This window comes from Diadema setosum, chromosome 20 (assembly GCF_964275005.1).
Source record: "Diadema setosum chromosome 20, eeDiaSeto1, whole genome shotgun sequence".
Taxonomy (NCBI): Eukaryota; Metazoa; Echinodermata; class Echinoidea; order Diadematoida; family Diadematidae; genus Diadema; species Diadema setosum.
Genome location: NC_092704.1, coordinates 784,639 through 806,858, shown reverse-complemented (window position 1 = coordinate 806,858; position 22,220 = coordinate 784,639). Strand labels below are relative to the sequence as shown.

Genomic DNA, 22,220 nt, shown 5'->3' with positions numbered 1-22,220 from the left:
ATTCATTCCTACATAGAGGGGGAAGAGATAATCACATGTGTACAACAATGAGCTTTTAGAATATTGAATAAACCCTTTTAAAATCTTACCTCATTTACACCTCTTTAACATTTTTTTTTTTCAAATCTGTATTCTACCATAAAATGTTTTACGTGCAGGTGAAGGAAGGAAAAAATAACACTGAATTAAGTAAATCAAGAATTAAAGTAGGGAAATGTAGGCCTCCCGATATTTGGCAGAGAAACATAATAAAATCACAATTAAGTCAGCTTTAAAGAGCAGCCGTTGGGTTCACCACACCATCTGAGTACAAAATTAGTTTCAATGTGTGTATAAAAAAAGAAGACTTCATGTCTTGCAATGTTAGGGAGAGACTCGTTCAGTTTGAATGAATAACCGCACAGGTATAATTGTCGAATGAAATTCATCTTAGCAAGCGACATATAATTCTCAAAGATAATGATATCTGCCGCTACAGAACTAAAGCTCTACAGTATAAATTACACACTCTGCCTTTATACGCATAGCTAATATTATTGACATACACACATAGTTAAAGTCTCGGTCATCGATGGTACAGTACACATAACATTGCCACCAGGTTTACACCTTTTCTGTCATTCACTTCCTCTCTCGCTGTCTCTCTCTCTCTCTCTCTCTTTCTCCCTCTCTCTGCGCATTAACATGATAATTTGCTTAAATGAATGACCGATATAACGACATTAACGTAACAACATGAATGACACGTGAAAGGCATTTTTACTGTGACAGTAACAAATACAATGTCATTTTGTAATCAAATATTGATGAGTATTTCCCATGCAAGTATAAACCATAGTTCAGATATGATGGAAATACAAGACTATGTAAAGCATTGGTGGGGAAGAAATACTTACATGTACTTCATTTCTAACATAAAAAAAAAATGGAAAAATGATGATAACCATGATAGTAGTAAAACTGTAGTGATGACAACATAATATGAATGAGTAAAAAGTAACAGATTGAATATGCACAAAATGCATCCGTCAAACAAGTGTGAGTAAATCTTGTGACAAGGGATAGAGGAGACTCTGTGACGTCATCCTAAAAAGTGCAGGACTTCCCCTGATGTCTCTTGAGTAACTTTCATTCGTTTTGTTAACCCTTTCACTGCCAATGGGTTAACTGTGCACAAATTTTGCACACAAACCTATGAACAGGTAAGTAATGTGGCATGCAGCGAGTTAAAATGAGGGAATAAAAAGATCGGTTTGTTGAAGATGGATTGCGGTGCTTTTCTCATTTTCATGTGGAGCCTGCACTGTGACCATACTTTGAACATCAAAGGGCAATTCCAGACCAGTTTGTTTGAAAGTTTACTTTGAAAAGAAAGAGTAACATTTGTTTAGTACAATAATGAAAATTTGATCACAATCGGACTAAAATGAGAAAAATATTGACATTTTTTCTTTTAAGTTTTGCAAATTTTCACTAACCAGTAATTGAACAGCTGATATGCATACGCAAATATGACATTGATAATGTCATCACCTGACATCTGCAATCATCATTTTTCCCTCTTTTTTTGTTCAAACGCAATTACGTCCCAGTCTCAAACCGTCAAATCCTAACATATCTGTATGATCATTATTTTGAAGTTTTCAGCCAGAAGTGAGAATACGTTTTACTCTTCCAAAGAAGAAAAGTCTGATATTTGTTAGTGTTTCAAACACCATCAATTGTGAGGTGCTGACACCATCAGTAATATTTGCATTTACGTTTAATCAGCTGTCCAAAAACCGTTTGGTAAATATGTACAAAAATTAGCTAAAATTCACAATTTCGTGACTTCCCCAACTTGTATCCGATTTTGATCAAATTTTCACTGCTGTGCGTATGTAATATCAGTATTTCTTTTCAGGTAAATGTTGATTGGTTCAAAATTGGGTCAAGCTGGTAGGACTGGTTTCGCCCTTTGACAGGTTTGATCTCAACACAATACTGTTCGTTCTTCTCACGGTGAGAATGAAATGTGATATTTATGTTCTGGTTAGAAACTGCATCCGCACAGTAAGTGAATCGATCGGACCTTGAAGTATCACGACGTGAGAACGGAAAATAATAGACTTTGATGGAATTGAGTATTCACGTGATAGTTTGATCAACACCAGATGAATGTTTTGTGACCTGAATACACAAATACCTAAAGCATGAACAACATCTCGTAACACAAGGGATATGCTTAGATAAAGCTCGGAAGCTTTGAAATTCTGTCCCGAAAAAAGAAAAGGTGGGGAATAAGACGTATTACGTATATAGGGCTTCTAGCATGACTTGTAATCGTGAAACTGGTTATACACTGTCTAGCAATACAAGCGGTAACAGTTGTATACTATCGTGAGAATTTCGAATGCCATTGGTGAAATGCATCAGAAAGAACGGTTAAGATTCTTTTATTCTTGTTGTCCCGAAATCTGAAAGGAAAGAATGACCCAATGTAGGATATTTTTGCCTTGCCCTTGTCTTTACATGCAGGTCAGACTGTTCACTCACACCTGTCTCATAGGTACTTGATCTCTACCTCCGTGTCAGTATATGGGGATATGAAGTGTTGGGATACATTACAGGATTACAACGTAATCGGGCCCCAAGAGTCATAAAAAAAGCTTACTGAATCTATATAAATCAACTGAAGAATTTACTGATATATTTGAAAGGCATTATTTACCATTTTTAAATGAAACAGAAACCCAGCTTAAGAGCTTCGAAAAAGTCATCCCTGAAGAAGAGGAAGGATCCTCGAAAATTCGGATCATTCATTGAATCAAGATTGGCTATTAATGCATTCCCTGCATTCCTCTGTTGTAACTATATTATTGCTATATATATATATATATATATATATATATATATATATAAAGAAGAAGAAGAGGAAGGATCCTCGAAAATTCGGATTATTCATTGAATCAAGATTGGCTATTAATGCATTCCCTGCATTCCTCTGTTGTGACTTTATTATCGCTATATATATATATATATATATATATATATAAAGAAGAAGAAGAGGAAGGATCCTCGAAAATTCGGATTATTCATTAAATTAAGATTGGATATTAATGCATTCCCTGCATTCCTCTGTTGTGACTTTATTATTGCTATCTATCTATATATATATATATATATATATATATATATATATATATATATGGCTGACAAAGAGAGAAATGGTAAACATTAAACACCGGAGGATCTACTCCTGAACTTCTAGGAGAGTGTTCACATATATTCACATGTATTCACATGTTTTGTGAGACCAAACACCATCTAAAAAATGGAAGTCATTATATATTGGATGTGGGAGCAAAGCCAACTTATGCTCTCATTCCGCTTCTTGATAAAATTGCATTATTTTCTCAATCCATTCGAATATCCCCTGAATTAAATGCAGATATCAGGCTATCGTTTACAATGTAAACTTTTTCTCATAAATCATGATGTTTCTTCCATCACACAAAATGAGTTTGCCATCAGAGGTGAGGATGAGTCCTGATGACGCAACATGCCAGAGTCTTTCATTTCTTGTATTCAATCCCTCACAGAGTGGTAGGGACAATTCTCTTATTCCCGCCTCGCCGTCGTAAGACATACGATCGATGGAACATATATTGCTCTCTTCATTGTAGCACACGACGTAAGGGTTATCGGTCAAAGGATCGATAGCCGCATACCAGATTGTATCATTATGTTCTATCTCCGTCTGATCTCCATGACGATCGATTACCAACAATGTATCATCGCATGACCCATGACAAGCTATGATCTTCCCACTGGTCATAATTCCACTCATCCTGATCATATTCCCAGACTTGCACGTGATCACGCTCTCGATCTTTCCACTTTTCGAATCGATGACGTAGATATGAGGCTGACCAGCCTCACAAGCAAGGATCATACCACTCACATCGACTGCAACATCTAGACAAATGCAGTCTTTCTGCACGTGTTTTGGTATGTCCAGGTGCCTAAGGGGTTTCCACTGCCTGTCGTACATTGAGATGCACTTGGTGAAGGCTGGTCCTGAACATCGTCTCCGCCACTTGCCACAGACTATCGTGTTGTCATCCAATAGTGTACAAGAAACGATACGTGTTCCACTGTCGTTCTGTGGTACTTTCTCCGTTTTTTTTGTTCGGACATTTATCACATATGTTTGCACGTTGTAATAGGACCAGTCTGAAACAACCACCTCCTCCTCGTTGATACATCCAGCTATTTTTGGCAATCTTACACCCTCTGGAATTTCAATTGAGTCGCCGAGTTCCCACTCCCCGCCACACCAATCGACTCTCCCCTTGTAACCCTTGCCTCCCTCACTTTTCACAAATCGGACAGTTTTCACTTTGCTTGAGATGCCTTCAGGGTCCTCCTCCTCCTCCTTCCTCTCATCAGCTGACCCAACGGCCTGGTTCAGTGACCTCACGAGATCTTTCCCTCCCTCGATCAGTCGTCTGTTACTAAGGAGAAGGGTTTCAATGTCACTCAAAACTTTTCTCATGGCGAGCTGACTCTTCCTAATTTGATGGTGACAATGTTCCAATTTTCTGGAACATTCATTACGGATGTCTGTAAGTGAGATCGACAGTTCTTCTTGTACTTTGGCTATTTTCTCTCTTTTTGCTCTTGCATTATTACGGCTCTGTAGCAATCTCTCTTCTTTTTTCTCATTAACTTTAGAAATTTCTTCTTCTGCTTCATGTTTTATCATGTCTTCTTCTCGCCGCAAGTTGGCGTCCTCACGAAGCAGCTTCTCGTCGAAGAACAATTGTATTTCACTTTCCACTGACATCAAGTGATTAGTCGCATCAACTTCCTGTTGCTTGGCATGCTGTTCACTGTTTCCCAGTTCAGCCATCTTTTTCGTTGCCATGACAACCATATCTCTCAGAGCAGTCTTTCTCTCAGTGACAATGTCATCCAAATCGCGTAGGACACATGGGTGTCCGTGTCGGACGGTTGCACAGGCGTGGCAGATTCCAAGATCATGCGAAATGCAATAAAATTTGATGGCCTTTGCGTGTTTTTGGCAAAACCAGTTCGTGTTGTCCTTTTCAGTCTTGATTGCAAATTCTTTCTTTTCTACGCATCCATCACATAGCATTTGTTTTTCTTTTACATTGTACATCGCTCCAGATTCTTTTCCACAATCGATACATTTCTTGTCCTCCTTGAATTTTGCTGCCATGGTAACGTCGAAGTGCTCCCAGTCGTCTGGCGACACTAAAGGAACAGCAACAAAAATCACAGCGTTTCACAAAATACAATCGAAATGGCCAATCTGGGTTTTTAGATTTGCATGATTTGACGTGATATCGTGAGGAACGAATAAATCTATTAATCATAGACCATAGAATAAGACTAGAGTGATGGTCTTGAAACACGGGAATTACAAAAGACACCCCTAGTAAAAAAAAAAGGGGAAAAAACAAACAAACAAACAACAAACAAAAACACAGAATAAGAGTCATCAGATCGGTCCGTATGATGAAGACTCGAAAACACTCATACTTTATTTAGATTACAGAAGTTTATCCGTTAATTTTTTAGGTATTTCTGATTATATTTTAACGTTTCATCATAGGTTTTCGATCTACGCGTTTACTGAAGTATTCCTCGATAGTCTTTTGTTCACAAACCGCGACAGAACCGAAGAGATGGTGTCGTCTGCATGTATGTTGACAGCGAATTGACATAATTATAATGAGAGAACTGATTTGTCCTTCTCGAATGATTTCGTTGATAACATATTCGTAGAGGTGAAACAAATCCCGATAGAAGCATTATTTTAAGTGATGTTTACGAGGCCCCGGACACTGATTCTAGTGCATTTAACGACTTGCTTGAAATTTTGTCACTAAAATAGCCAAAGTAAATTAATTTTGTTATATTGTTGGTGATTTTGATTATGATTTATTGAAATATTTCACACATCCCGCCACTACATTTCTGAAGCATAATGTATGAAAATCAATTTAGGCCTTTGATTACTAGCCCAACGCATTTAACTGAATCGTCCTACACATGCATTGACAACATATTTATATATCATATTCTTTTCTCAGATATAACAGATCACCTATACAGATCTTTCATGATAATAAAGTCACATTGTGCTCAAGATAGCCATTGCCCGAAAAGACATTGCAAATGGACCTTGAAAAAAAAAAAAAAAACGTGACTGATGATGTTAGAATAGGCCCACATGAATTGTATTCTAACAAATGGTCATGTGTCGAAAACTGTAAAGACCCTATATTGCATATGAAACTTTTACAAATCAATTTGAGTCCATGTGTGAAAAACATACGGTAGAGTGCAATGAGGCATGGGGGGGGGGGGGGAGAAATACACTCCTAGAAAGCCGTGGATGACAAAAGGGATTAGCCATCAATTGCACAAAAAGCAGAGATTATATCGTAAACATATCACTTTTCCTTCCTAAGGAGATGAATTATTGTACAAACGATATAGACATAGACTTAATCGACTTATTCGATTACGGAAGCAGGAGTATTACACACGTTTACTGGAACGAAACAAAAGTGATATTTGTAAAACTTAGAAAATTATTAATGGAATTTTGGGTAGACAAAGCAATGTCTCAAGATTGCCTCAACGTATTATGCAGGGTTATAGATTAATAGAAGATGACATATAATGATTGCCCGAATGAAATATTTTTTTTTTTTTGCATCAATAGGTTCTCGTATTTCCAAAAATGTTTTTTTTTTTTTTTTTTACAGATTATTTGGGCAATCAAATGAATAAATCAGTGTTCTTTTTTCCTACTGATGAAAATGAAATCATCAAGCTGGAACAACGTTTAGAAAATGCTTCGTTTGCTGGACATGATGACATAAGTGCTGTATTTAGTTCGATTTTTTTTTTTTTTTTTGCATTTGCCAAACCTCTTTCTATTATATTCAATTTGTCGTTAACCACAGGTGTTGTACCAAATGCATTTAAGATAGCCAAATTTCCCAGTTTATAAGAATTTATATTTCTCTTTTACCTGTAAAATCCCTGTAAAATGTTCAATTCATTACCTATTTCCGTTCAATCATTCTCTTCATTAGAAATTTTCAAGAAACGCCTCCGGCTTCACCAGTCTATCTTTTGATTTAGTTATTATTTCGTATGATCACCACTTGTATTATGTCGTATTATGTTTTCATAAATGTTTTCGTTGTGTTTTCCATTTACATATTATACGTTACTCGATATTATTTGTTATCCGTATTTGATTTTGTAACCTTTGTATATACATATATTTTTTTTTGTGTGTGTGAACGTACCCGCCCTCATAGCAGGGGTCAGGCTGAGGCGCATTTTTGTAATGACGGTGGCGCCAGTAACTCTAAGGGATCAAACCTTTTGAACTTGTGGGGTTGGTGACTAGCAGCTAGCTCCTATCCTGGTGCATTGTGATCGGAAACTGTACAGCACCTCTGTGTAACCGTCTCTGGGATTCCCCGCCTTGTGGGACAACAATCTGCGCATGGCTACATCACTATATATCAATAGCTAAATATTATGAAAAGATAACCGATTTGGAAATTTTCCATATTTGATAAGCCTATGTACATTGCTCTATAATTATGTCAACAGAATATTATGATTCTTATTTGTTTCAGCATGGTATTTGCAGAACTACAGACATCAATTTAGAGTTTACGTGGCATTGTCAGAAGCTTTGCGTGTTACAAAAAAAAAACAAAAAAAAAACGGAAGAAACATGCTGGTGGCCATGTTTAGTGCACCTTGAACAGTACATGGTCGGATATGTGTACCATGGAATACGTGCGCACCATAGACATCGTACACAAAATCATTGCGCAAAGACATCCACTGAATATCACACTGAATATCACACGTGTGACAAGCAACAGGGCTAGGGCTTGACCGAGCCACTGACACGCATCTTAAAGGAACTAGATTCTATTGTATTGGAATATGAAGTGAAGTAAATGCAGTTAGGCTATATAAAGGGTATATTACAGTATATTACCAAGTCTCAAAGACCACGCCTGTTTACGTCCTCCGTCCGTCTCGTGTATATCCTTGACAATGTTGGTAGACTTAAAGGCGATGATCATGAACGCGCGCTGCGCACAACTGATGATTAAACACCTTAAAATTGAGTGAAAGCAGCAAACTATGTTGATGCATGTCCCTGAATCACTGTGATCAGTCAAAAAGAAGCAATCCTTCTGATAATGATGGCTAACTTGAACAGTTTGATGTTAAGAGAACGATGTTTGACCGTCGTATACATTTAGATGTAACCGTCTTACGAGGACTGGGCAGCTCAATGCGGAAGTGTTCGCGGTCAAAGTTCAGGCAGCTTTGAATGTGTTCGTTACCGATTAGGAATTCCCCACTTCTATACGCTCACCTGAAACTGAAAGTAAACTGATCAAAGCAGACACGATACATCTAGACTTACAATTAATTACTCAAGCTATTTTGTGTAAGACCTAAACACTCACGCACACACACATACTTTCCAGTCCTGCCTTCACACACGCACACACGCGTGCACGCGCACACACACACACACAAAACATTTACACGAAGGACTACAACATCAACTTTTATTTCAACATTTTCGACATTTTCTTAGTAATGTAACATATACTATCCCTATGCTTTCCCCTGAATTAAAGAAGCGACAAAAGCACAAACAAAAAATATAGGTCGGAAAGAGCACACAACACAATTTTCTTAGAGATAAAAAAAAAATAAGTGTTGCAGAATAACGATATTTATACAATAACCAATATTTACAGTTACCAATACGCCATTGCGAGAAAGTCTCAAATGTCTTACAAAAAAAGAAGTAAAGAATTTGTATTAGATTCAGGTCATATCTGTATTTCTCTCACCTATTAACATTCTATAACTTTTTATATATTCTCTCACTCTCTTCTTGTCACTTCATCTATCACTCTCTCCTTTTCCTCCTCCCTCTGGTCTCACTCTCTCTCCCTTTGTTCTCTATCTCTTTTTTTTTTCATCTGTAATCTTTTTTCTCTTACTATTGCTTCCGATATTATACTTTCTGCTTTCTTTTTTTCCTCCTCCTCATTTGTCTGTTTATATCTTGAATTTCTTCTATAAATTGCAAGGTATGTGTGTGTGTGTGTGTGTGTGTGTGTGTGTAGTGTAAGATTATATCTTATTTTTACCTCCGTAATAATCTTTTGTACAGAATAAAGCAAACGTCAAACCTCCACGTGTATCCAACAAAATAGAAAATTTGTGGTCTCTTATCAAAACACTGATTTAGTATTTCTATAATATATTTTGCATTATGCTTTATCTTTATCCATATTATTCAGTAACTTTCTTCCAGTACATGTATAGATGCATACATTATAAAAGCATATATAAGATTTTTATTTGCATGCAAATTGTTCACTTTCTATACATTGTATTTTATTTGTTGAGCTTCCGACCTTTATACGAATCTTCTTCATTGCTTTACAGATTCAAACTCCGTGAAAGACGTTGTTTTAGCGAATTTTCGCCCATGGGACTTTGTCGAGGCAATGGCAGATTTTATTTTGAAGATGGTTAAAATAGAAGTAAGAGATACTACTTCTATTTTGATTGGTCTGTCTTACTCTGGGGTCAAAGTGCAGTCAAGCATGCGCATGGACTTTTGACTGGATCCTGCGGGATTTAGCACCTTTGGAACAAGATTAAATTTTCATTGCCCAATTTTTCCATTTTATCACACGAATTTCACTATACTTAGAAGAACTTACTGTATGGGACTACTGAAAATGAATACGTTTCTGTCAAAAGGTCCAATTTGATGAAAATGAATTTAGCACCTTTTGCAAGCATCTTTTCATATGTATGTATGTGTGTTTGTATACATTATGCATATTGTACACGTATGGGTGAAATGAACTGACTGTCATTTATACTTCCATAACAAAAGCATATTAATCATATTGATTTCATCCTGAAACTCATGCGGCAATGGCCCATCAATGGGGTCGTGATCCAACGATGACGACACTGAAAATCTAAAAATCAATAGATTTTGAATCGATTGTCCTATTTTCCCCAAACTTTTACCGATGTGTTCTACTAATAATGCTGATTTCACTCAATCTACATTTATATTTGGGCTTTGGTTTCCTTTGACACGGATTGCTAAATATCAGAATGATCCATGAATGATCACTCTTTGTTGGCTGACCTATAGAATTATTATCAAATCCACGGGGAATACACTTTAGCTCACGTAACTTTTGAGAATGATGTTGTAACTACCTCTATAAGGAAATACTATGTCATGCCAAATTAAAGAGTACAATCTCTGACAAGTGTAGGTTATATGGCAAATGCGGTGACTCTTAAAATGTATCTTTTCAGAAGCGTTTAGCGTTAATTCTAAAATTAGTTTCTTTTAGCTTTATAATAGTTTCGTAATATACATAGACTCTGCTATATGGCACGAACAGGATGAAAACAACTAAAGTGATCATTGCGTGAATTGCACATTCAATCTCGTAATGCCAGCAATTGTTAACATGCGAAATGTAGTAGAATCTGAAGGCTTAGAAGTTATTTCTATTCTTTTCCTTTACATACAAATTTAAGTGTGATGATTTATGCAGTGACCCGAAGTCTTATTCCACACCACCCTTTACAATATTACTAATAAACGACTTCGATTGTCCTTAGATGTCCCAGAATTTTTCCTGGTGTATTTATATCATATACATTCATACATTACTGCTTATGTGTGTATGTGTGTGTATGTGTGTGTTTGTGTCTGTGTTTTTATATTTTAATATTTTAGATTAGGCCTATATTATAAACATATATTTTTTTATACTAAAAAATCCTTTGCAAGATGTGTTCTCTGCTATTCCTAATATTTCTACCCAGACATGGTGCCAAGAGAAGGTCAAAATCAAAATAGATGCAGTAGCATGTTTTGTCAGCCCCACTTGAGTTGACTTGATAATCCTAGATACCACAGTAAACTGCTTGCAAAATACGTCTACGTATCGAAACCACAGAACTCTGTGATCGAAACAGTGATATGCTGCCCTCATCGGTTGCCGTAGAATGTGTTGGCTGAAGAAGAATAGATTATCAAAGTGCACTCACACTCAACTCGACAAGTATGACAATAATGTATCCCCCTCCCACACGAGGAAAAGATGGCATTTTCAGACCTCAAATTCAGCGATCTGGTGCACACTTTGGTGAGATTTGGGATTTTTTCCTATAAAAAAACAAGTAATAAAAAAACAAGTAAGAAAAAGAAATATTCATAGATAATTGAATGACTATATCGTGGTATTTCAGCTCTTGCTCCGCCTGTGCGACATCACTGTGAAGGCCTACTAAATAGTGGGGCCTACAGTATCACCGGCGGAGCCAGGATTTGCTCTTAGGGGGAGCGGTTAGATGCGAGGGAGCGATGCGAGCGAGGGGGGAGGGTGTGGGAGGGGGGAGGATGTGGGAGGGGGTTTCCCCCTCCCACAGTGAGAACTTTTTGCATATTGATGTTGTAAATGGTGCAATTTGATTCATTTTTTTTGCGTGTTCTATCGACTTGAAACAGTCCAACATGTTTAAGGTAGCAATACATTTTATGCAGATTATTATTGAACAATTTTGCCTATAAAATGGTATCATTTAGAGAAACTTCTTGTCTTAATTCTTACACTGACGATCATGAACGCGATCATGAATTTTGGCATTATACAGTCCAAAAGCGGCCGTTTGTAGCTATATATATATATTTTTCGCTTTGGAAATTAAGGGGGCGCACCGGGCGCATTTGCTGGCAATTTAATACTGGTAGCAACACTAGGAGAATGACATAACGATTAAATGCGAGCGAGCGAAGCGAGCGAGCTTGAAAATTTTGACATTTTACAGTCCCAAAACTGCCGTTTGTAGCTACATTTTTTCGCTTTGAAAATTAGGGGGGGGGGGGGGCACCGGGCGCAACTGCTGACAATTACCCGGCAGCAACATCAGGAGAATAGCATAGCGATTAAATGCGAGCGAGCGAAGCAAGCGACCTTGAAAATTTTGACATTGTACAGTCCCAAAATGGCAGTTTGTAGCTATATTTTTTTCGCTTAGGAAATTAAGAGGGGTGGGGGCGCACCGGGCGCAACTGCTGACAATAATTACTGGCAGCAACATCAGGAGAATGACATAACGATTAAATGCGAGCGAGCTTGAAAATTGTTGACATTTCACAGTCCAAAAACTGCCGTTTGTAGCTATATCTTTTTCGCTTTGAAAAATAAGGGGAGGTGGCGCACCGGGCGCAACTGCTGGTAATTACCCGGCAGTAACATCAGGAGAATGGCACGACGATTAAATGCGAGCGAGCGAAGCGAGCGAGCTTGAAAGTTTTGACATTTTACAGTCCGAAAACTGCCGTTTGTAGCTGTACTTTTTTCGCTTAGGAAATTAAGGGGGGTGGAGGCGCACCGGGCGCAACTGCTGGCAATTACTGGCAGCAACATCAGGAGAATGACATAACGATTAAATGCGAGCAGGGAGGTGTTTCTCTTCCCACCTCCCTGATGCGAGCGAGCTTGAAAATTTGACATTAAGGGGGGCGCACCAGGCGCATTTGCTGGCAATTTAATACTGGCAGCAACATCAGGAGAATAGCATAGCGATTAAATGCGAGCGAGCGAAGCAAGCGAGCTTGAAAATTTTGACATTGTACAGTCCCAAAACGGCAGTTTGTAGCTATATTTTTTCGCTTAGGAAAAGAAGGGGGTGGGGGCGCACCGGGCGCAACTGCTGACAATTACTGGCAGCAACATCAGGAGAATGACATAACGATTAAATGCGAGCGAGCTTGAAAATTGTTGACATTTCACAGTCCAAAAACTGCCGTTTGTAGCTATATCTTTTTCGCTTTGAAAAATAAGGGGGGGGGGGGTGGCGCACCGGGCGCAACTGCTGGTAATTACCCAGCAGCAACATCAGGAGAATAACATGACGATTAAATGCGAGCGAGCTTGAAAGTTTTGACATTTCACAGTCCGAAAACTGCCGTTTGTAGCTGTACTTTTTTCGCTTAGGAAATTAAGGGGGGTGGAGGCGCATCGGGCGCAACTGCTGGCAATTACTGGCATCAACATCAGGAGAATGACATAACGATTAAATGCGAGCAGGGAGGTGTTTCTCTTCCCACCTCCCTGATGCGAGCGAGCTTGAAAATTTGACATCTTACAGTCCAAAAACTGCCGTTTGCAGCTATATTTTTTCGCTTTGAAAAATAAGGGGGGCGCACCGGGCGCAACTGCTGGCAATTACTGGCAGCAACATCAGGAGAATGACATAACGATTAAATGCGAGCAGGGAGGTGTTTCTCTTCCCACCTCCCTGATGCGAGCGAGCTTGAAAATTTGACATTAAGGGGGGCGCACCAGGCGCATTTGCTGGCAATTTAATACTGGCAGCAACATCAGGAGAATAGCATAGCGATTAAATGCGAGCGAGCGAAGCAAGCGAGCTTGAAAATTTTGACATTGTACAGTCCCAAAACGGCAGTTTGTAGCTATATTTTTTCGCTTAGGAAATGAAGGGGGGGGGGTGGGGGCGCACCGGGCGCAACTGCTGACAATTACTGGCAGCAACATTAGGAGAATGACATAACGATTAAATGCGAGCGAGCTTGAAAATTGTTGACATTTCACAGTCCAAAAACTGCCGTTTGTAGCTATATCTTTTTCGCTTTGAAAAATAAGGGGGGGGGGGTGGCGCACCGGGCGCAACTGCTGGTAATTACCCGGCAGCAACATCAGGAGAATAACATGACGATTAAATGCGAGCGAGCTTGAAAGTTTTGACATTTTACAGTCCGAAAACTGCCGTTTGTAGCTGTACTTTTTTCGCTTAGGAAATTAAGGGGGGTGGAGGCGCACCGGGCGCAACTGCTGGCAATTACTGGCAGCAACATCAGGAGAATGACATAACGATTAAATGCGAGCAGGGAGGTGTTTCTCTTCCCACCTCCCTGATGCGAGCGAGCTTGAAAATTTGACATCTTACAGTCCAAAAACTGCCGTTTGCAGCTATATTTCTTCGCTTTGAAAAATAAGGGGGGCGCACCGGGCGCAACTGCTAGCATTAATTACCCGGCAGCAACATCAGGAGAATGGCATGACGATTCAATGCGAGCGAGCGAAGCGAGCGAGCTTGAAAATTTAGACATTTTACAGTCCAAAAACTGCCGTTTGTAGCCGTACTTTTTTCGCTTTGGAAATTAAGGGATGGGGGTGCACCGGGCGCAACTGCTGGCAATTACTGGCAGCAACAAATTTCTCGTAAACACATTTATGATGTAATCTGGGGAAATTTCAATCCCAGAAGTGTATACTATTTTTTTAGGGGGGGGGGGGATCCTCCGTTAATTGAAAGTATCTAGATATCTCCTCCCACCCAAGGAACATTTGCATTTCTTTAAACTGTAAGTAACAGACCTGGTGCACACTTTGGATGAAACATTTTGAAATCTGTCAATCTAAAGTGTATTAAGTAGAAATGATTGAACGGGGAGGGTATGGGAGGGGTTAGGCCTATCCCCCTCTTACGCGAGGGAGATTTTGTAATTTCAAAATTGAAATTCATCAGCCGTCTTTGGGTTAAATATTTAGACAGTCTCCTATCAAAAAAAAAGTAAGAACATTTCCACATCTCGGGAGTTACGAGGAGGAGCAAAATGATCTGTTTGTCCCCAATACCTTTATGGGTGAACCATCCCCCTCCCCTCCATCGACGCCTCTGCATATGAGGGAGCTTTTGTAAGTGAAAGATCTGCTGCACACTCTTCGATAAATATAAGGAAATAAAACGTCAATCTCATAAGTGCGCAAAGTCTATCGAAAGGGACCCAGTAGCTTTTGCGTATTTATGATTGTAATTCAGCGATCCGGTGCATAATTCTGGCGGTAGTTGTCCAATTTTCCATGAAGAAAGTTCGAGATTTGTCCTCATCTCGGGAATTGCTTGGGGGACAAAATGATATGTCTCCCCCAACTTCATCCAATGCACACGATTGAACTTTTAAAGCGCTCGGTTTCGCGCGCTTGCGCTTTTTTTTTTCCGGGGGGGGGGGGGTATAATGGAACTTGGCAGAATAACGAAGAACGGTTTCCACAGAGGTCGAGTTGTAGTGGCAAGGTATAGTGACACGCTATATAGTTTTCCTCTGATCAAAACACTATTGAGAACAAATTGCTGGATAAAGGTGAATATAGTTTTATTCACTTGAATAAATCTATTCTGCGAGATCAGTTTTGTACACTATGTGTTAAAAACCTTAACATAAAACAGTAACAAAGCAAACAAGGTTAAACAAACAAGCACAGTTTTTTCTCCGTATGTGTCTCTATGACAATCCTTTTTGACCCTAATAACATAATTATGTTCCGTAATTCCAATCGACCATATAGAATATCATCTTTTATGTCTAACCCTATTCCTTTGGAGAATAAACAATAAACATTATCAGAAACGCAAGGTTATATAAGGACCGTAAAGGCGGAGATTGAAAACTTGAAAGTTCATCTCGTATTGAAGGAAATTTTACCTTTTAACTTCAGTTACCTCACAGGAATAGATTAAGCAAACCGTACTTTAATTGAAGACAACCCAACGTTTACTAACTATAAATCTCGCAACATAGGTCTACATATTATCAGAGCACTTCTGACGCCCAGGTCTGTATGATGTTAACATATACTGTAGCCTTTGAAAGTTCAAACATAATTGGGCATATGATGCCGACAATTTGAATAATTTCCTGAGATTTTTTCTTAAAGATTCTTTTGTATATCTTATTACCATTTAAACACCATTCATATTTGCAGAAATCAAAATGAGTTCAGCCCTTTCTCTTCGTAGAGATAGTTCTATTTATTTTGCTCACCTTTTTTTCCATCTTTGTCAAGTTAATGGCTTCATATCTGTCCCCTACTAAGCACAATGACATGATAAGCAACGTTATTTTCGAACAACATTACAGGCTCATAAATACAGTTGTAAAATTCATTCAGGATCACGGCACACTTCAGGTTTTTTTTTTTCCCTTCCACAGGGTTCCTTTATTGAATAATATCATACACACAAATATATACAAAAAGAGATATGTATGTACATGCAGATTTAACACATGATATTCTTGGCCATTCTAAATACAATAAGAACAGCAAACAGATACAAAAATCAATTATAAATTGCAAATTGCAAGTGTCAGAAAATTACCTGACAAATCATTTCATAAGAAAACACAATCAGAAACATTTAGTAAAATGTAACCACTTTTTCATAAATTTCTTTTCTTTCAGACTTGTTTTACATATATACTTTTCCATATCATAATAACTTTTTATCGCTGACATGATTTGTTCAAAAACTGGCAAACAATTTTTGCATTTGGCTGTAAAAACTTCTTTCCTTACTATAATCATAATGCAATTGAGGGCACTGTTATTACGTCCATAAAAACCAAATAATTTATTTTGATTTGTAAGCTTAATATGAATAGCATTACGGAACAGCCAAAGCTAAAGTTTTGACCATATCTCGTTTGAATATATACAAGAACAAAATACATGCATAATTGTTTCTTCGCTGTTATTACAAAAAGTACATAAGTTATCTGTTATTAATTTAAATCTCAATAAAGCGTCTTTCATATAAAGAATTCTATTTAGCATCTTGAACTGAAACCATCTCATGTTTACATCGACAGTTGAATAAAAGGGAATTTGGTAATAAAAACTCCAAATAATATTATCAAAATCAAACTCCTGTTTCCATTTTATAAGACTTTTACATTCCTTTGTCTTATGTTTCAAAAAAGCCTGGTAGATATGTGCACAACCTTTTTTCACTTTCAGTATTAAAAACAATGTTTCAGGAATAATACATGTAGGTTCCATAATCTTAGGTATGACAGTTTTATTATAACCAAATCGAATAGCATTACACAAACCATAATATTGAAGAAAGTTTACTTGTACATTATATTTACGTTGAAAATCAAAATATGAAAGAAATTTTCCATCTGTTTCTAGAACATCGTTAACAAAACGTACCCCCTTAGCACACCATGACTTATAATAAATTAACTTGTATTCTAGGATTGTTCCAAAGGGGTTGACATGCGATATTATCTACAATGGACTGAGTTAAATCTGAAAAGGCTAATAATACCTCTTTCCAAAATGGGTTGCGCATTGAAATGGCTAATTCTTTGTAATGTTCAGCCCCCATGAATAAGTGGAGAGATGTGTATGATGGAGGCAAGAATGATTGGAACTTATGTAAAGTGAAATTTTCGTTACTTGGATAACAAAAGATTCTTCTTATCCATGATATTCTGAGTGATTTAGAATGTATAAAAATATCTGTCATTTCAACCCCACCATCACTGTATAATTGGCACATTTTTTTCCTACTTATTTTATCAGGTTTATCGTGCCATATAAATTTATAAAAAGATCGGTTAACATCATTCATAATTTCTAATTTTGGTTCTGGAAGAGATAAAAGCAAATAATTCAGTTTGGGTATCAATAAAGATTTTACTATCGTTACTCTCCCTAAGGGAGTCAATGTTCTTTTCAGCCATATCGCTATCTGACTTTTTATCTCTTTAACCTTTTCTTGATAATTGTGATTAACCATTTCAGATAAACTGAAAAATCAATGCCCAGGTACCTGAAATATCCTTCAGATATCCAGTTTAATTTGTACTCGTGTAAAATCTCTTTTTTGAAAGTTCTGTTCTTCCCAATCCATATTACTTGAGTTTTAGTTACGTTAATTTTGAGGTTGGACATATTTGCAAATTCCTTAAGTATTGTAAAAGCACTTTGTAAATCCTGGGTTGAACCGTTGAGTGTCAAAAGGGTATCAACTGCATATTGCAAAAGTTTAAGCGATTTCCCATTCATATGCAATCCAACTAAAGAATCCGAGTGTCGTATTAGGATACCAAGTATTTCACTGACTAACAAAAAGAGGTAGGGGGACAAAGAATCTCCCTGGCGACACCCTCGTCCTATTTCAAATCTATCTGTACAGTATCCGTTAACTAATACACAAGAGGATGCATTTGCATAAAATAACTTGATTCATTTCTTTACAGATGGACCGAAGTGAAAAAAATCCAGGACCTTGAATAGAAAAGTATGCGATACGGAGTCGAAAGCTTCAGGTTTTATACATTTTTACCAACGTGTGAAAATGATTTGGTAAGGTACAATATCCGTTTCAGTACTCAATTCCAAGTAGGTCCTATTCACTGGAAAAAAAAAGTGAAAATCTTTTCGTACTATTCTGGCAAACTGTTAGAATGTTTTGCCTTTTCTGTGGGATTGTTTGATTAGGGATTAAAGAATCAATTTTTCTGTTCGTGAGATGAATGTTGCATATCAATAAAATTGGCTGCGAATAAACTTGTCTTATTAATCTATTGATGTATGTTTGTTAACAGGTGAACTTTCTTGTGTTTTTTACACATCTCCCATGAAAACAAAAATTAATCTGGTTAATAGGTCTGAACCATTAATCTAAAGCAAACGGTTCATTAGATTAAAGGAGGTACTTGCATATGGCAAAATATGGGAATCGACACCCGTTCCTTTTGTTTTTTCTGGAGGCAAACGAATTATACTAACTGAGCAAAATCACTGCCAATATGGAGAGGGTAAATGTGTTGCAATTCCTACGACTGAAACTCGTACATGGCTGTTAACGAACTCGCTTGTTATCTAGATCTTTGGGTAACTCATGCGGAGCTCGACGTGAGTCGTATCGCGCTCGGCATGGTGCACTCGTTCACGCCTACGTCCATGGCCCTACAGACTGTGTTGCATCAAGGAGGTGGGAAGAGCACCTCCCTGGTTGCATGCAGCTACAGCTGTAGTTGCTATCTGGTTGTGTGGCTACTGTAGTAGTTCAACATCCGAAGCATGCATTACGGTCGATATTGCTCTACATGCATTGGCGTGCGAGAGAAGTACGCGAGCGCTGCTAGCACTGTTCAGCAGTATGCTCTCGTCACGAGGCGGGCGTGCGAACGTCATGGCTCATGCATTACAGTATGTAGCCTATAACCTAGGTGGGGATGCAGCTGGTCTGATGCGATGAGACTACGAACTACGGAAGCTTAAAAGTGCCAACCAGATGACGAGATAAGAAGACGAGAAGACAGGTTAAATACCGAGAAGCCGAGTTATTGCAACTCGGCAAGTCGACTTGCTTGGATCAAGAAGACAAGATGACAAGTTGTTGAAACTCGGTAAGTCGACTCGTTTGGGACAAGAAGACATGATAACGAGTTGTTGAAACTCGGAAAGTCGACTTGCTTTGGACAAGAAGTCAAGATGACAAGTTGTTGAAACTCGGCAAGTCGACTCGTTTGGGACAAGAAGTCAAGATGACAAGTTGTTGAAACTCGGCAAGTCGACTCGTTTGGAACAAGAAGACATGATAACGAGTTGTTGAAACTCGGAAAGTCGACTCGTTTTGAACAAGAAGACATGATAACGAGTTGTTGAAACTCGGAAAGTCGACTTGCTTTGGACAAGAAGTCAAGATGACAAGTTGTTGAAACTCGGCAAGTCGACTCGTTAGGGACAAGAAGTCAAGATGACAAGTTGTTGAAACTCGGCAAGTCGACTTGCTTTGGACAAGAAGTCAAGATGACAAGTTATTGAAACTCGGCAAGTCGACTTGCTTGGGACAAGAAGTCAAGATGACAAGTTGTTGAAACTCGGCAAGTCGACTCGTTTGGAACAAGAAGACATGATAACGAGTTGTTGAAACTCGGAAAGTCGACTTGCTTGGGACAAGAAGTCAAGATGACAAGTTGTTGAAACTCGGCAAGTCGACTTGCTTGGGACAAGAAGTCAAGATGACAAGTTGTTGAAACTCGGCAAGTCGACTTGTTTGGGACAAGAAGACATGATAACGAGTTGTTGAAACTCGGCAAGTCGACTTGCTTTGGACAAGAAGTCAAGATGACAAGTTGTTGAAATTCGGAAAGTCGACTCGTTTGGAACAAGAAGTCAAGATGACAAGTTGTTGAAACTCGGCAAGTCGACTTGCTTGGGACAAGAAGTCAAGATGACAAGTTATTGAATCTCGGCAAGTCGACTTGTTTGGGACACAAAGAGATGATAACGAGTTGTAGAAACTCAGCAAGTCGACTCGTTTTGGACAAAAAGGCATGAAAATGAGTTGTTGAAACTCGGGAAGTCGACTTGTTTGGGATAAGAAGACATGATAACGAGTTGTTGAAACTCGGAATGTCGACTTGCTTGGGACAAGACGTCAAATGACAAGGTGTTGAAACTCAGCAAGTCGACTTGTTTTGGACAAGAAGACATGAAAACGAGTTGTTGAAACTCGACAAGTCGACTTGTTTCGGACAAGAAGACAAAATGCCGAGTTGTCAAAACACGACAAGTCGACTTGTTTTGTAAAAGAAGACAAATTGGTTAGTATAGTGGAACAGAAAAGTCGACTTGTTGCGGACAAAAAGACAAGTCAACGAGTGGTTGGAATTTGTTTAGGACAAGAAATCAAGGTGACAAGTTGTTTTTCGACATTTCGGGTCTAGGAACACTACCCCCTGGAAAACTACCCTCCGGATAACTGCCACTTGGATAATTATCCCTCAGGACAATTTCCCCCTAGGGCAACTACCTGCCGGACAACTAACCCCATAGGGCAATTACCCTCCAGGGCAATTACCCTCTAGGACAACTACCCCCTAGGACAACTACCCCCTGGACAACTATCCTCCTAGGGCAATCACCCCTCTGGGCGATTCCCCCTTAGGACAACTACCCCATGGATAACCACCCCCAGGATGACTACCCTTGGATAACTACCGCCGCAGATATCTACCTCTTGGATAACTACCCCCCCCCCCCCCCGGATAACTACCACCAGATAACTACCCCTGGACAGCTACCCCTGGATAACTACCCCCTGGATAACTACTCCCCGGATAACTACCCCCCCCCCCCATAACTACCCATGGATAACTACCCCCCCCCCCCCCCAATAACTACCCCCGGATAATAACCCCCCGGATAACTACCCCCTGGATAACTATACCCCCGGATAACTACCACCCGGAATACCTCCCTCCCCCATTACTTGCCCCCCCCCCCCCCCTCCCTCAGAAAAAGAAATCCCCTGGATAACTTTAGGGCCTTTACATCCTGGTTGAATATCTCACTCAACGTGAAAGACGTTAGCAGCTGTATCCACGTTCTCCGATATAAGACATTCATGTACTATAGTACATTATTATATACATCTTTAACACATGGAGCCTTCTTTTATGTGGCCTAAACTGAATGATGATAGATGTTCAGTTATTGGTTTTCAGAATCATATGTTAAGTAAATTCGATCATTAATGATGTTATGTCCACATCGGTCCTGTCTCTAAACTAGCACTTGTATACTTCATCAAAAACAGCCCGTAACTTATGTGTGATAGTCGATCATGACATCTCATATCGAAGTCATATAGCTCAAGTTCAGCGGAATGTTAGATATCAGTTGGGTTATTTAAGTTTCAAATATACGATTCCTCTTTTTTGATGTTGTTGTTGTTGGATCAAAATCTGCAGCTGATATCAACGGCATAAATCCGTACGGGGGGGGGGGGATGATCGGCGATAGTCACCATTACCACGGTTACAAGCTAATAACCTGACCGGCGCACTCTTTTGTTTTTTGTTTTTGTTTTTTGGAGGGGGAGAAGCTTGGTGACCCCCCCCCCCCCCCGACACACACACACACACACTTTACAGGGAGCGAATGTCCCATTTTTTTGCATGAATTATAAAGTGGGGGGGAAGTGGCAGCAAAAATATGTAGTCTTTTTGTTCTTGTTTTTGTTTGTTTTTACTTGTCAGTATGAAGACTTTTTTGTTGTTGTTTCTCTTGTCTTTTGATTTCCTTTCTTTTTCACTGAAAGGTAATTTTGACCCCCCCCCCAACCTTTCAAAAATGTGGCGCGGCCCTGAATAGTGCCCAAATAAATTCAATAAAATGGTAACATTTCTTTTATGTAATAAAATTATGTACAGACTATCCCCCCCCCCGCCTCCATTACAGGGGGAATTTACGCCCACGGCTGTT

At 38.8% G+C, this 22,220-nt stretch overlaps 1 protein-coding gene across 1 annotated transcript; it reads right to left on the bottom strand.

Moving 5' to 3' along the window:
* Positions 1–3,445: 3,445 nt before the first annotated feature.
* LOC140243267 (uncharacterized) lies at positions 3,446–5,224 on the bottom strand. Its single transcript, XM_072322936.1, has one exon. The coding sequence runs from the start codon at positions 5,222–5,224 to the stop codon at positions 3,446–3,448; it is 1,779 nt and encodes a 592-aa protein (XP_072179037.1).
* Between the last annotated feature and the right edge of the window lie 16,996 nt (positions 5,225–22,220).